General features: G+C 36.1%; 1 protein-coding gene across 1 annotated transcript; it reads right to left on the reverse strand.

The window, feature by feature from the left end:
- Nucleotides 1-10,773: 10,773 nt before the first annotated feature.
- On the reverse strand, nt 10,774-11,529 carry LOC136065147 (uncharacterized). Its single transcript, XM_065767922.1, has 2 exons — nt 11,318-11,529; nt 10,774-11,197 (listed from the first exon to the last, which is right to left on the reverse strand). Exons 1-2 carry the CDS (start codon nt 11,527-11,529, stop codon nt 10,774-10,776), a joined length of 636 nt encoding a protein of 211 aa, XP_065623994.1.
- Between the last annotated feature and the right edge of the window lie 4,049 nt (nt 11,530-15,578).

Consider the following 15,578-nt stretch of genomic DNA (forward strand, 5'->3'; position numbering starts at 1 on the left):
TTGAAATATATTTAATTTTTTTTTTTTGAGATATAGGGGAAAAAATTAGTTTTACATTTTCCCTCTACTTTTAAGAAGTCTAAAAGAATTTAATAATGCTAGGATAATACAAATTTAAATACATAGGGCTTACAAATATGTGTCACTAATCACAAAAAATAATTAATATGGAAAATGCTAGAAATACTATAAATTTTACTTCAAAACCTTTACAAATTGATGTGATAATTAATATGATTTGTGAATATTAACAACCTAAATGCATCTTTAAATTAATTTTTATGATTGGTGATACATCTTTATAAGCCTCATGTTGTAAAATTTATAATATCTCTAACATCATTCATTCAAATACTTGTTAATTATTTCTTGAAGTGTCACTAATCACATTCATTGATACATCGTTTGTAAGTTTTTTGTAGTCAAATTTATTATAGCTTTAGCATTTCAATCCCCCCCAAAAAAATGGCATATTACAAGATAAAAAGAACGGATTTTTGTTATAAAAAAATTATGACATTAAAAACTAGGTAAATATTATTTAAATAATAACAAAAAAACCTCATTTAAATATATCGCTTTAGATCTCAAAGTTTGTTAGGCTGCCCTGACAAGAAATAGGATTAAAACAAAGAAAAACACAATAGGATTGAAGTTAGAACAATCAAATATCAATGGTTGGACTCAAATAGCTTAAGATATATTCAAATTTGAATTTTTTTTGGGGATAATATATGAAAAGACTAGCTATAATATCTTATAAGAAACTATTTATTATAGTTTTTAGTAATGTTAGAAACATAAATTTTCATATTAGATATAACAACTAAATCTTACCCATCCAACTTCATTAAAACTCACATGCTAGTCATGTGACTTTTTAAAATAATACATACATAATAAATGAAACATAAACTAATTTTTATTAGTTGGAATCCAAACTCTGTCTCTCTGTCGCTAAGAAAGAGAGCTCTCACTTCTCTTAGGCAGTAGAAGTTTTAGTCCCTTCTTACTGAAGGAGAGTTTTGTTCTCTGAAGGTAGCAAGTCCTTTCTTCTTGAAGGAGAGTTCTATTCTCTAAAGGTAGCAAGTCTACTTCTATGGGTTTCTTTTTCTGGGGTTTTGGGAAACACAACTGTCTCGTGTGCTTTTCCTCTTGCCGTTTGATTCATAGTGACAAGAATAGCGATCTGGGCCTTGATAGCAAAGGCACACTTCCGCCAAAACAGTATCAATTCAGCTATAACCTGAAGGTAGCTCGTATACGTCTGTGGGAAAGTCAGTCATTTATGTTCTAGGTTTTTACGGGGGCTGAAAATTAGGTTCACACAAATCACAGGAAGCTCGGACACAATCTAAACCGGTTGTGGCTGCATCGGTGAGTGACCCAACGGAGGTGATTCGATCAGACATGGAGACTGAAACCGGTGAGAAAGGAGGGGAAGACATTAAAGATGGTGACCTGGCAAATTCTGAAACCAATAAATTGGAGAATATGTTACCACAGGATATTGATTCCTTTCCAAATAGGGACTCTATATCCAACGTATCCACTCCTAATTTATGTCCAATTAAATCCGGCGTTGCAGCTTCAACTGAGGGAGACGACAATGAAATGGTGCAAGAAAAGGTTGCAACGGTGCAAGCGGACATTACATCAGTTATGGAAACCGAGTTTTGTGGGATTGATTCCTCATTAATGCTGACATTGAAGCTAGCAGTGGTTTCAAACTCTACAACTACTATGGGAAATCCAAAATCCCAGCCAATCATTAACAAGTCCAGCCTGTTTAATGTACCTCTTATTTCGGTTGAAGAAGTAAAGAGTAATACATGGGTAGCAGAAATAAGTGATATTGATGCAGCTTTACCCACGCAGGACAGCCCAACAATTATTGCTCTTATTAACTTTAATTCCCAGCAATCCCAACGGTAAGTGTTTAATATGTTCAATACTCTAGACAAGGAAAAAAGCAAAACAATAGCAATGGAAGGTAATGAGCCGGATCAGTCTAATCAGCCTCCACATTGTGCCATTTGGAAACCACCTCCATGGCCGATCCTGAAGGTGAACTCTAATGATGCTATTTTCCTGGAACAAAATTTGGTAGGTGTTGTTTTGGAGATGGGAGGTGGATTAGCGTTGTTTTGTATCGATACAATGTTTCAAGAAGAAGGTAAGGCAGGAATTGGAGTGATCAACTGAGATTGCCAAGGTAAAGGATTGGCACACATGGTCGAAATCATCCCTCTCCCCCTATCTGTCATAGAGCTTGAAACTTTGGCTATATCGAAAGCTTTACAGTCTGATACCAATCTGAGTTTGAAAGATGTCATCCCAGAGGGAGATTTAGAGATTGCTATGAATGCTTTGAATGCTGATTTGCATTCTTTGGAATCCTTGGGTTTACTTAGTTGAGTTGTTAAATGTTTTGCAAGTTTATTTCATTGTATTAGGTTTTCACATATTCGTAGAGAAGGATATAGTATAGCTCACAACCTAGCTCGACATGCACAACATGTCACTGGTTTTCAAGTATGGATGGAAGATGTCCCATCGTACACTATTGCTACTTATCAAGCAAATTTGCCTACTAGTTAATAAAGTTCAAAGTCTTGATTCTCAAAAAAAAAAAAAAATATGAAACATAAAATAGAGTAAAAATATAAGAGAATAGATTAATGAGCCTTTTTTTTTTAATATTTATTTATTGGGCTTAAATTCTCTTGCATCAGTTCTCTCCAGGTTGGGGAACTCTTCTTCAAGTTCAAACTGTCCTATCTCAATGTCTCGAATGTCCAACTAATCATTTACATCCTAATCTCCCAAGCAAGACAAGACAAATCAATATGCTAAATCTTATTGAACAAATTTTTTATTCTAGACCTCTTTCACCATGGTGAGCAAATACTAAAAAGGAATCTATGCATACATCTCACGGAGAAAATGGGCATTTGTCTCTTTCGCAGCAAAATGTCTTATATCTGAAACTATTTAGGCAAATGTCCCTATTTTGAAACTTGAATTTCTAAAAATCGAGTTATAACGAACTGAAAATTAAAAAAAAAAAAAAAAAATTTCTAGAACTTGAAAACTCGAGTTCCATGTGAAGTACTTGAGTTCCATGAACTCGAGTTCCCAAAAAAAAAAAAATTCTAAGTCCACGTTTGCTATAACTCGATGTTCTAAAAATCGAGTTTTACATTTGAAACTCGATTATTTTTTTAGATAATCGAGTTTTAAAACATGAGTATTTCCTTAATTTGTTTCAGATATGAGGTATTTTACTGAAAAGTTTGTGAGAAAGAGGTAAAAGCCCAATTTGGCCTACATCTCATAGTGCATCTTCCTCCAAGTTTAACCAACATCACTCTTGCATGCTTCTTGTTCAGTTTTATTAATTCTTGTTCAACAAAATCTTTACAAAGGATCAAGATCATTCTCTAAATCTTTCTAGATTAAGATTAACTTTACACTAGAGAAATTTGTGGGAAATTCATCAATCCCAATATAATCATAACGTTGAATGTATAATGTGTATTCAATATTTTTAGAGATTGAAACTCCACTTAAAAAGAAAAAATTTCTTGAAAAAAGGAAGTCTCATCAACAGTGTAGGTTATGTGCTCACTTTGTATGCATATAATCTTCATCAAGGCCATCCTGTCTCATTGGCTATGCTCTTTGGGATAGTTATCATAAATTTGTGGAGAATCCTAGTTTACGACACAAAATTCATCATTCCATTCAATTGCGCACACTGATTGATCATCCAATCTGCCTTGTGTTTTACGAGTTTGACATCGTGAAAGGAGTTTTATATTCTATATCATCGATTTCATCGTTGAGTCCATCTTTCAGCATGTCCAAAGCTTTGTAGTCTCCTCTAGGAGTCTCTATACATGCTATCGTTAGTTCCTGTCATTAAAGAATTTGTAAAACTCACAATAAAATCTTCAAATATATGCCTCATCTCAGCCACCTTTTTTTTTATGGCCTTGATTTCCTCTACCCAACTCTTATTATAGCCAACCATAGCTTAAAGTTACAACCTTTAACTCAAATTTAATTTTATTGCTTGGATCTAATATATGATCAATATTCTATCCAAACCAAATATATGATACATATTAGTTGACAACCCGTGTAATGCTAATGCACGAGAAAATATAACATAAAATGATTTCTTATTATTTATTATTATTTTTGTCTAACCAAGAAATTTGATAATTCTAATAGTTATTAATATACATTTATTATGATTGTGTTTGTATATGAAACTATATTATTCTACTATTTAAAGGGTATAATTTTCCAAGATTTTGATGGAGAGTTTAAATATAGAATATAATTAAAAATAAATATTAAAATTGATATGTAAAATTATGAGGCCTCAAAAGTTTACGTGGCACAATATTATAAAGTCAACTAAATTCAAATTGCTTCATTTTATATATACTAGCCCAGCCCATTGACGACCCTTAGTAATACATGAGAAAATATAACATAATATGATTTCTTCATTTTTTTTATTATTATTTTTGTCTGTCAATGAAATTTGATAATTCTAATAGTTATTAATATACATTTATTATGATTTTGTTTGTCTATGAAACTATATTATTCTACTATTTAAAGTGTATAGTTTTCCAAGATTTTGATGGAGATTTTAAATATAGAATATACTTAAAAATATATATTAAAATAATGATATGTAAAATTATGAGACCTCAAAAGTTTATGTGGCACAATATTATAAAGTCAACTAAAATCCAAATTGCTTCATTTTATATATACTAGCATGTAACCCATGCAAACGCATGGGTGTATTTAAAATTAAACACAATTTTTATTATAAAAATATAAATAATTAGTCAAATTATTATTTTTTAAAAAAATAGCATGTAACACATGCATATGTATAGATACATTTAAAATTAAACACAAATTTTTTCATATAAATATAAATAATTAGTAAATTTTTTTAAAGTAAACGCAATTAGTCATAAATTAAAATTCTTACCTAAATTTAATACTACTTATGATAATTTTTTTTCTAATTTTTAATAAGATAGAACATGTGGTGATCTTTGTTGTACAGTGATTTTTATTGAGTATATGTGACTTTTTTTTTTAATTTAAATTTTATGGTTCATTAATATTAGATTCTTAGTAATTTGCATTCATTAACTCACTTGACACAAATTCTCAAAAAAAAAAAAAAAAAAACTCACTTGACACAAAAATTAAAAAACTTATGTGGATAATTATAATGTGGCCCCACATAACTTTAGACACATGATGCAAAATTGGATTATAATTTCAAGTTCTAATTAGAATCCAATTTTGCGTCATAGCTTTTGAGTGGAGTTTGTGGTGTGCCTTTGTGTTAGAATCTCTTTTCCTCTCCCGTGTATGTTTTGTGTGTGTGTGTGTGTGTGTGTGTGTGTGTTGTTTGTTTCTCAAAAAAGAAAAAAAAAATGGATAATTGTTCTACATTGCTTAAGAGAGTGTGTTGTGTGTAGTATAACTTGCCCCACATTCCCTTAAAAGTTATCATGGCTTTTGAGTGGATTTTATGATGTGTCTTTGTGTTATAACCTCTTTCTCTCTTCCTTATGTGTATGTGTGTTTGTTTCTTAAAAAAAAAAAAAAAATTCAAGTTCTAATTGAACTTTCTCTAAGCTTTACCTATTAATATATATATATATATATTAGATTTAATTAATAGGGACCAATAAATGAAAAGAAAAATTGAAAAAAAAAATTATAAATGAACATACCTAATTTAATTAGAATTTGTTTAGAGAATATTAATCCAAGTTCGTTAAAATTTGTTTATTGTTGGTTGCTTTATTCAAAAGATGGTGAGTTATAATTAGCTTAAACTTACATAATTTAGTATTGTTAAAAGAAATATATATTAGGATGATGACAAATATATATATATATATATATATATATATATATTTTTTAAAGTTTATATGACAATATTAGAAGTCATCAAAATGTCAAAGACTTTAATTTTAAATTTTTATACAAATATAGAATAAATAAATAAAAATATAGCTATTGTAGTGGGACAGGTCTTTGGCCCATTCTAGAGTTGGGCCAAAGATGTTGAGAGGCCCATTCTAGAGAATACGCTTGGCCCGAGGATGAGCAAGCTATGAAAAGGCCCGACACTTGGACCCATGGCCCCATGCCCCCATCCAAAGACTAACATGCGCCCGAGCACCTAAATTGACGTCAGGCACAAGTTACCAAGCAATCTCCCAATGTTAGAAGGATGGGTTCCATCGTTGATAACTGATTTGACAGGCAGGAACAATGTCACAAACCCAAATAACCATTTGAACCCCTAATTCAATAGGTTCCACACACTGGTGAGTGATTCTTTCATCATGAGGACTCCACCAATGAGAGAGTATAAAAGGGAAAGGAGGTCAAGGTGAGAGGAGTTGGAACATTTGGGGTGTGAAACACGAGAGAAATGAGAGATTAAGAGCTTGTTTGGATGGAATGAAAAGTTTTCATGATCCATCATCCAAACCGAATGGGTCCTACGGATGACCATTTGTTTGGCTTAATTTTGGATCACTGTTTTCATGACTCAAATACTCAAAAAATGGATGTGGGTGATGGAAAATGAAAACAGGTTTTTGGTGTTTTCAAAACTTGAAAACTGAAACTCAATGGCAATATGGTAATTTCATTTAACTTATGGGACCCACAACTTTGTCTTGTCATGTCATGTCATGGCAGCAGCTTGCACCTAACGACTCTCTCTTTGTCAGAATCTCTTTTCTTTCTTTCTATTCTCCTCATCTCTTCATTCTTCATTTTTTTTCTTCTACACAGAGCCTCCACCACTCCTCCATAAGCCACCACTGAACCACTTAAACCTCAAACCTTAAACCCAAACCTCAAACTCGAATCTAAATCTCGACGATGACGAAGAACGAATCCTGATCTGAATGACTCCAGAAATCTGAATCCTAACCACTCTTCACAATGAACTTCGGCGACTCCAGCGACTTCGGCTTCGAATTCCACTGGTGAAGGCTCAGATTTGAGTTGGGTTTGCTATGTTTGTGGGTTTGGGTTTGGGTTTGGGTTTCCTATACATTTGTATGTTGGTGGGTTTGGCTTTTTAGTTATGAGTGTATTTGATGGTTGAATTTTGTGTGGTTGTTGGTGGTGTTTATGGTGGTCGATTCTGGGTTTGCCGTTGGTGGTGGTGATGGAGCTAGAGATGGTCTTCGGCTTTTGTTGGAGAAGAATAGAAGCTTTGAACTTTGCTGAGTATGGGTTTGTGATCTAGATGAGCAGATGGGTCTCTCTGTTTTCTGCATATAGGTATTGTGAAATTGAAAAAGGAAAAAGCATTAAAACGAAGAAGAGGAACTTGGATGATTTGCACGTGCAATGATGTGGGAGGTAAGGGAAGAGCCTTGGATGAATGGTATTGTGAGATGCGTTAAATGGGCTTTTTGATGGGATTAAATGAACCACTGTGTAGTATAGAAGAAGGGGACGTGGGTAGCTGTTAGTGAACCACTGTGTAGTGTCAGTGGGTGGGGTCTACAGCTTTGGCAAAAAGTTGGGTTAAAAAGGTGAGATATGTGATTGGGTTTTTAAGCCAAACATATATTTTTGAGTATTTGAGAAAAAGTGAGGTTTGGGTTATGAGTTATGAGTTTTGAGTTTGAGTGATGAGTTCTGAGTATTGAGTGATGACCAATCCAAACGAGCCCTAAAACACCAGGAAACTAAAGCCTAGTTTGGGACCTAGAAGGGTGAGCTTGGCAAGAGGATAATATACTCAGCTTGGCCTCTAATGAACCAGCAAGGATTAGCTTAAAGGCCCTAGCCATCGCAGCAACCAACTATTTTTGGGATCTCCCATTGTGGGCCAAGAAATCACCAAATAACAAATAAATTGAGAGTCTAGCCCCAATTCATCAGTTTTTCTTTGGGCCCCGTTGCCATAGCTATAGATAAGACGTTTAAAGTTCTATGCATAGAGTTTTATTTTATTTTATTAGCATAGTACCCTACATAATAAAATTCTAATATTTTTAATGCATTAATTTGAAAACTCGATAAATTTTAATTTATATTATTTTTCTCTCGGTGTTTTTTTATTATTTATATTTTGGTGATTGTAAATAATATTTTGAAATATCAATATTATTTTGTATTGCAAGTATTAACAATTTATATTGCAATATCTCTACAACTAGTAGAACTTACTTAAAAAAAAGAATCATAGAGCCATTTTATTTTTCAAAAAATATAGGGATAATTACAGTAAACCCACCTGAGGTTAGGCCCGTTTTCACTTTGCCTACCCGTGGTTCAAAACTTATCACTTTGCCCACCTGAACTTCAATCCATTACTCCCCCGTTGCCCACCTCACCCTCAGATGTTAGACAAACACGTTTTTATTCCAAATTAGAACATAAAACAGATCAAACAACATGAACTCACTCTTTCACTCTCTTTCCCTCGCGAGCCCTAGGAAAGCGAAAATTCCTGTAACTAAGCTGGTCCTGATCGTGCTTTCGTGGGTGAGGTTCTAACTTTGGGTTGTCTTGAGGTATTGAATATTCGGAGATAGATCATCACCAGGTACGACATTTTTGCTTTATGGTTCTGAGCTGGGATTTCAAGTTTTTGATGGTAGCTTTGATTCACAGGAAGTTGGTAATTGATGTCTTCTTCGAGTGGAAATTACTCAGGTTCAAGTGGGCATATGTGTACATATGAGACTTCTGTGTTGAGAACAAGTCTGACAGTGGATAATTTTGGGAGAAGGTTTCTGGGTTGTAGCCGATATAAGGTAAGTATAGTTTTTACTTAATCTAGTTGATTCACATGAGATTAGAATGTCATGTGTTCAACTTAATTTATGAACAGGTTGGTCCCAACTGCCTTTTCTTTAGATGGATTGATAATCCCAATTGTATGCGTGGGAATGAAGCTGCCCATTTGGTGTAACAAAGCTGCAACTTGCACATGAAAAGGAAAGAGAAGCTACCTAGACAGCAGCAGAAGCTATCCAGGCAGCAGCAGAAGCTACCCAAATGGCAGAAATTGCTCAAGATAGGGCAGTAAAAGCCACTGAGAGGGAGAGAAAGTTTCGAGCTTCCTCTGTTCAAGCTAAGGAGATAGCAGTTAGAGCTTTAGAGCAAGAGAGAAAGTGCAAAATTGCACTAATTGTGTCATGGGGTTTTTTTTATTTTGGTTATGTTGTTTTCATGTTTTGGCTCAAGTGAGAATGTTGGAATGATGAGACTGAGTCTGCCTAATGGGTTGTAATATAAGCTGGTCCTCAATTGTATTGTAATAGAAGTATGAAAGAATTTTTTGAGAATGAGAACTATGTAAGGCCACTTAATAATATATGCCTTTTTAAGATAAAATGTTATTTCTGTTAGATGTTGTTGGTATTTTTGTTTAAAGTGAATTGGCTACTTGTGAGCTGTGAGCTGTTGCTGTTGGTGTTGGTGTTTTGTTTTATGTTGTCAACTGTGTTGGTTTGTGCATAAAGCGCATTGTGTGAAGACAATTGTGTCGAAAGTTGTTTTAAAGTGCATGACAATCTGTCAACTTGCAAGAAAAGACAACAAATGCACACATACACTTGCTATTCAACACATACACCTGCTATTCAACACATAAACAAACTCATATAATAATAACTCAAATAACAAACTGCAATAATCAGAATAATAATTATGAACACCTGTCATTAAGTTGGAAATTGTATACATATTTTAAGGTGTTATTGACTTAATCTTTCATCAACCCCAAGTAATACAAGGCATTTGGTACAACAACCAAAACAGTTGCAGCTGCCCAATGTTTACAAAACTTACAAAAATACAAAAAGTATTTGAACAGCTATATAAAAAAGTGTTGCCATTGTCTGCCCTGCCATTGTCTACAAACTACATAAAACCCTAACACTACATAACCCTAATACATTATACATAGCAACAAAAGTGGCTTGACTTGGTCTTCATTTACTACCCCTGCCCCTGCCCCTGCCCCTGCCCCTGCCTCTCCCACCACAGCTGGCTTTTCCACCTCTTGTTCTACATTTCTAAGCCCTAGCTACATCACCCTTTCCTCTCAAAGCAGCTCCTCCTCTGGTAGCAGGTGGTCTTGTAGGCTACAAAGTACAAGAATTCACATGTTAGCTACCAGTATCACAGTTACAATGAATAAAACATCAAACCTACAAGTACAGTACCTGTGATGATGGTGCTCTACTGTCCCATGTTTCTGCAGGGGTGTGTGGTGCTGACTGGCTTGAAGAGAACCAAGGAGCTCCTCTAACTGTGTACCTGAAGTCTAAAGAGTACCACTGACTTGGGTTCTGTGACCATGGAGCTAGTGGTCCTAACCATGGAGCTTGTGGCCCTAACCATGGAGCTTGTGGCTGAGGAGCTGGATCTTGTGGCTGTGACCCTGCTGCCTGGTTGGATGAGGATGATGCCATAGTGTAAGACTGATGTGTTGGTGGGGGTTGAGCTGAGGATTGGATCTGTGATGAAGATGGGGGTTAAGCTGAGGATTGGGTCTGTGATGAAGATGAGACCTGGGATCCTTGTCTGTGTGTGGAAGGCCTTCCACTTTCCTACAACCAAATATGAGCATGTTTTTACAGTGTCAGTTATTGGCATTTTGCATTTGAATAAAAAAATTTGTAAAAACTTACAGATTTCCCTTTCTGCAATCTCTGCCTCTTCTCCCATGCTGTCTCACCAGTGACATTGGCCTTGCATCCCCTTGCATTGCCCTTTCTGGTGACATTTTCCACACCTAAGTGGCCTGTTTGCTCTAGACACCTTATAAGGGTTTGGCTCATCAGCATCTCTCTTCCTCTTCACGGGTGGCCTGCCTGGTGGCTTATGGACAATAGGTGCAAGAGGCTTGGGTTGGCCACTTGACATCCACTCAGACTGGCCAGGCATGGGAGGTATGGGTATCTTGTATGTCTCCACATAAGCATCCTTGTAGTAGCATGGATGGGTGTAGTCCTCTGATTTCTCACGGTTCACAAAAATGGCTGCAACTCCATGCTTGCAGGGGATTCCTGTCAAGTCCCATACTCTACAACTGCATGTCCTATTTACCAAGTCCACGACATGTCTTTCCCTCTCATTGTCAATCTCATACACAAACCTCCCAAAAGACATTGCACAAAAACCCTTAGACTTTAATTTTAACTGCTCCAACTTTTTTTATATGCTTGGACACAACTTGCCACCATACTTTTCTATGCCAGTCTTCTTTATATACAACCTGCTCATAAGCCTAACTCTGATCCACTCTAGCATTGATGAGATGGGCTTGTCTCTGGCCTTCACAATCATAGAGTTAAAACTCTCACTCAGATTGTTTACCATACAATTTGTCAAAGCTCTTGAAGAAAAGTGGGATCTGGTCCACTGTGCAGGCTCTATATCAGCCAGGTACTTCCAAGCTTCTTCATCCAAACTCTTAAGATGGTCCATCCCCCTCTCAAATTCTCTGGCTGATGTTGTGCCAGCACACCTCTACAGAACACTCTTCAACTCCATGCCCTTGTGGTTAAGCTTGAAGTTGTTGTATATGTGCTTCACACAATACCTGTGCTCCACAGTTGGAAATAGAGTCTCCATTGCAGGTAAAAGGCCCTGCAATCAAGTAAGCATGCGAGCAAGCAAGCTAATGTCATCACATTGTAAGCATGTAAAAAGCAAGTAAGCATGTAAAAGGCCCTGCAATGAAGTAAGTTAATGTAAACAGCTAAGGTAAGCAATACCTTCTGCCTGTCACTGATGAATACCAGATTGAGCTCCTCTGGCCTGCCAATGTCATCTGCAAACTGCTCCAAAAACCACATCCAGCTATCCTTTGTCTCTTGCTCAACAACAGCCATTGCCACTAGGAATATATTGTTATTTCCATCCTTGGCAGTGGCAGACAATAATTGGCCACCAAACCTACCCTTCAAGTGACATCCATCCAACCCAACAAATGGTCTACAACCACCTAGAAAGCTAACCTTTTGAGCATTGTACCTAATGTACATCCTTTTAAAATTGGGCTGTGCATTCTCATTTTCCATCTCTGTTTGCATAATCACCATACTTCCTACATCTGTCCTTAATATCATTTCTGCATAATCTCTAAGTAGGCCATACTGAGACTCTTCATTCCTAGTAATCAGCCCCCTAGCTGCCGTCCTTGCTTTATACACTTGATTGAGACTTAAATCAATAGAAATCTTTTGCATCACATGGTGCTTAACACCTGAGACTTCCCACTTAGGATTCTTACCAAAATCCTTCAAATACCTTCTTGCCACATAGGCTGATATTACTTGCCCATTTTTAAATATTAGGGGGTAGGTACACTCAGGATAAAATGTCTTGATCTTAAATGTGCATTCTCCACTCACCATTGAGGCATAACACCTCCATCCACAACTGTTCTTACAATATACAGAAATCTTCTTCTTCTCATTTAACTTCTACTTGACATCAATGTGATGCTGAATCACATACTCCCTCAAAGCCTTCCTAAACACCTGGGAGTTTGGGAACCTCATCCCTTTTGCCAACCTAATATTTTCCATATCAGTCCTCTTATTGAACTCCAAATTGCCACCTTGCTCATCATCAGAACTATCCACACTTGCAATATCATCCTCTAAAGCCAGTTCAGCCCACTCTTCATCTAAATCTATGTTTGCAGGAGGAACATTGCTTGGGCCAGGTGTATTTGTGTTTGGCTGAGGTGTATTACTGTTTAGATGAGGTGTATCAGTGTTTGGATGATGAGGTGTATTAGTATTTGGATGAGGTGTATCAGTGTTTGGATGAGGTGGAGAAGACTCACCAAAAATGTCATCAGCAAAGTCTTATCCTTCCAGACCTTCACTCAACCAATCAAACTCCTCCTCCAGACCATCACCCCCTGTAGCAGCTCCTGCACCAGCCCCTGCACTAGCCCCTGTAACCCCTGCACCCCCTGCACTAATCGCTGCACCAGCTTCTACACCAACCCTTGCACCATCAGGAACTTCAACTGCAAGTGGAGCATTACCACTCTCCACATACAGTATGATGGTGTCTCTTGGCCCTCCCTCATTAGGCTTGCACAGGGCTACCACATCTTGATCATCTTGTATGAGCCTTAAGTCTTGCTCCAAGTTGCCCCCAGGACCTAAATAATGAACTCTACACGGTTCATCAATCCCCAATTCCTCATATATACCTTTTAGTTCAAAATAACTAAGCAAATCAGGATCCTTATACACTATTTCAACTTTCCCTCCAAAGTATTCTAAACTAGGGTTCCACAGAAAAGCACCCCCATAATGTACTTCCAATTTTACAATATCATCCATCTGCAATAACAAATTACCATTTGACACGTATACAATTAACAATTAAAGAACTGTAAACAACAAAAGATTAAACAGTTGCATGTTTCTGTTTTGCTTTTGGGATGCAACACACACAGAGGGACCACATTTTCTGCTTTGCTTTGTTTTTTATTCTGTTTCACTAAACACATGCAAACACTGAAAATTTAAAGCAAAATAGAAACTTGGGTCCACTCTGTGAGACACAATGACCACGACAAACAGACAAAATGCCCACAAACAAACACAAATCCAAAGAACAGGTGGTCACATTTTTCATAAGCATCAACCGACACAACTAATATTCTCATTCCATTACATGTAACACTGACCATTGATTGAATACTAAAAACACAATAAACAACCATGAGCCCAAAGTAAAAACCCAAACAGTGACTGATTTCTTACCAGGATTTTAGTCCCTCGAACAACCCGTTGCTCTTCTGGGTTTACACTTGCAACACAATGTCAATATCAGATGAGTTACAGGAATTTTCGCTTTCCTAGGGCTCGCGAGGGAAAGAGAGTGAGTTCGTGTTGTTTAATCCGTTTTATGTTCTAATTTGGAATAAAAACGTGTTTGTCTAACGTTTGAGGGTGAGGTGGGCAACGGGGGAGTAACGGATTGAAGTTCAGGTGGGCAAAGTGATAAGTTTTGAACCACGGGTAGACAAAGTGAAAACGGGCCTAATCTCAGGTGAGTTTACTGTAATTATCCCAAAAATATATTTTAGGGTCACAATATAGGGCCCAAGCCCAAAGAAGAATTGGATGATGGCCTAATGAGCACAATACAATAAATTTGTAGAGAATGAGTTAAAGAGGTAGGCCTTAATGAACTTAATAACGGCTAGTATGGATTTAGAAGATGATCAAGCAAGAACAAGACTTATTGGATTGAATAAATTCACTGTCTGAGGAGATAATTCTGAGTATAAATTAATATAACTATTTATAAATACAACTTTGATTATTACAGTGTTTCTTTCCTCTCTTGTCTTCCATCCCCCTCTCGTGGAAGGTCTCTCACATTATATAATTCCTCTCAAGCCATCATGACCCTACACTTGTCAATTATCTAAACTTTCACTTGAGTGCCTGTACCATTAGACGCATTCTTTGGCTTTCTGTGAATAGTGATAGCTGAGGCTGCACTGTTCAGGGATCTTCTCCAAATAAATGCGGCTAGAAAGGTAGCTGCAATGCATTTAATGTGATAGTAGCAGCTTTTTCTTTAGATATTTCTGAGTTCTTATCACTTAAATACATGCTAGAAGCTCATCTTCATCGTGTAAACCTCGTGATGTGTCATCTAGGTTGCCGGACTATAGATTCAAACTGTATTTGTTGTGTCTGAGGAGGAATTACTCCTCGGACCTTTCTCCATCCGTTCCTTCTTTGTGAGATTTTAAACTTGGGGTCTCTCTCAATTACTTACCCCTCCTCGAACATGCATACATTCCCAGATAAGGCCCAAAGCCCAATATACAAATTTGGACCTTTATTCCTACAAATATATTGATAAATTTTGGACAACTGCTAACATACATTGTTAATATGTTATGACTGGTTTATAATAAAATAATATCAATGATGGGTCCATTTGGAATTTATACTCCAATCATTATTTATCACATTAGCAAATTGTAAAAAAATGGAAAAAAAAAAGTCTTAAACTAAAGATTTTTTTGGGGAATTAAACTAAAGAGATTAGATGGCAAAATTTGCAAAATAATTATTATTGTCAGAGATAGACCTAGCCTTGGGCATGGCCCCCCCCCAAAATGGAAAAAAAATTCTTAGTACGTGTGTGCACAAAGAAAATTTTCAATTTGCCCCAAAATATGCAATCTTGGCCCCCTCCCTCCAAAATAATTATAAATTGGCCCATGAAATCCAAAAGTATATGTTCTATGCTATCCTTTTTGCCCAGTTGCTTGAAAAATAATTACAATAACCTTTGGATAATAACCAAAAAAATAAAAATAAAACACAAATTTAGTCCAAAGAAACCCAATTGCCCAAAAACTAATATGAATTACCTGTAGACAAAGAAACCCAATTGCCCAAAAAATAACATGAATTACCTGTAGACAAACTAATATTGACAACAATAAGTAAAACACAAATTTGGCATTATTAAATGTATGA

Source organism: Quercus suber, unplaced genomic scaffold, assembly GCF_002906115.3.
Source record: "Quercus suber isolate HL8 unplaced genomic scaffold, Cork oak 2.0 scaffold_26, whole genome shotgun sequence".
Lineage (NCBI taxonomy): Eukaryota > Viridiplantae > Streptophyta > Magnoliopsida > Fagales > Fagaceae > Quercus > Quercus suber.

Bases quoted from the DNA above. Each gene is read 5' to 3' on its own strand.
- LOC136065147 (XM_065767922.1), bottom strand. From the start codon at position 11,529: ATGGACCATCTTAAGAGTTTGGATGAAGAAGCTTGGAAGTACCTGGCT. The intron at 11,198-11,317 runs GTTGTATATAAA...GTCTTTTGGGAG, and splicing joins AGAGTTAGGCTTATGAGCAG to GTTTGTGTATGAGATTGACA.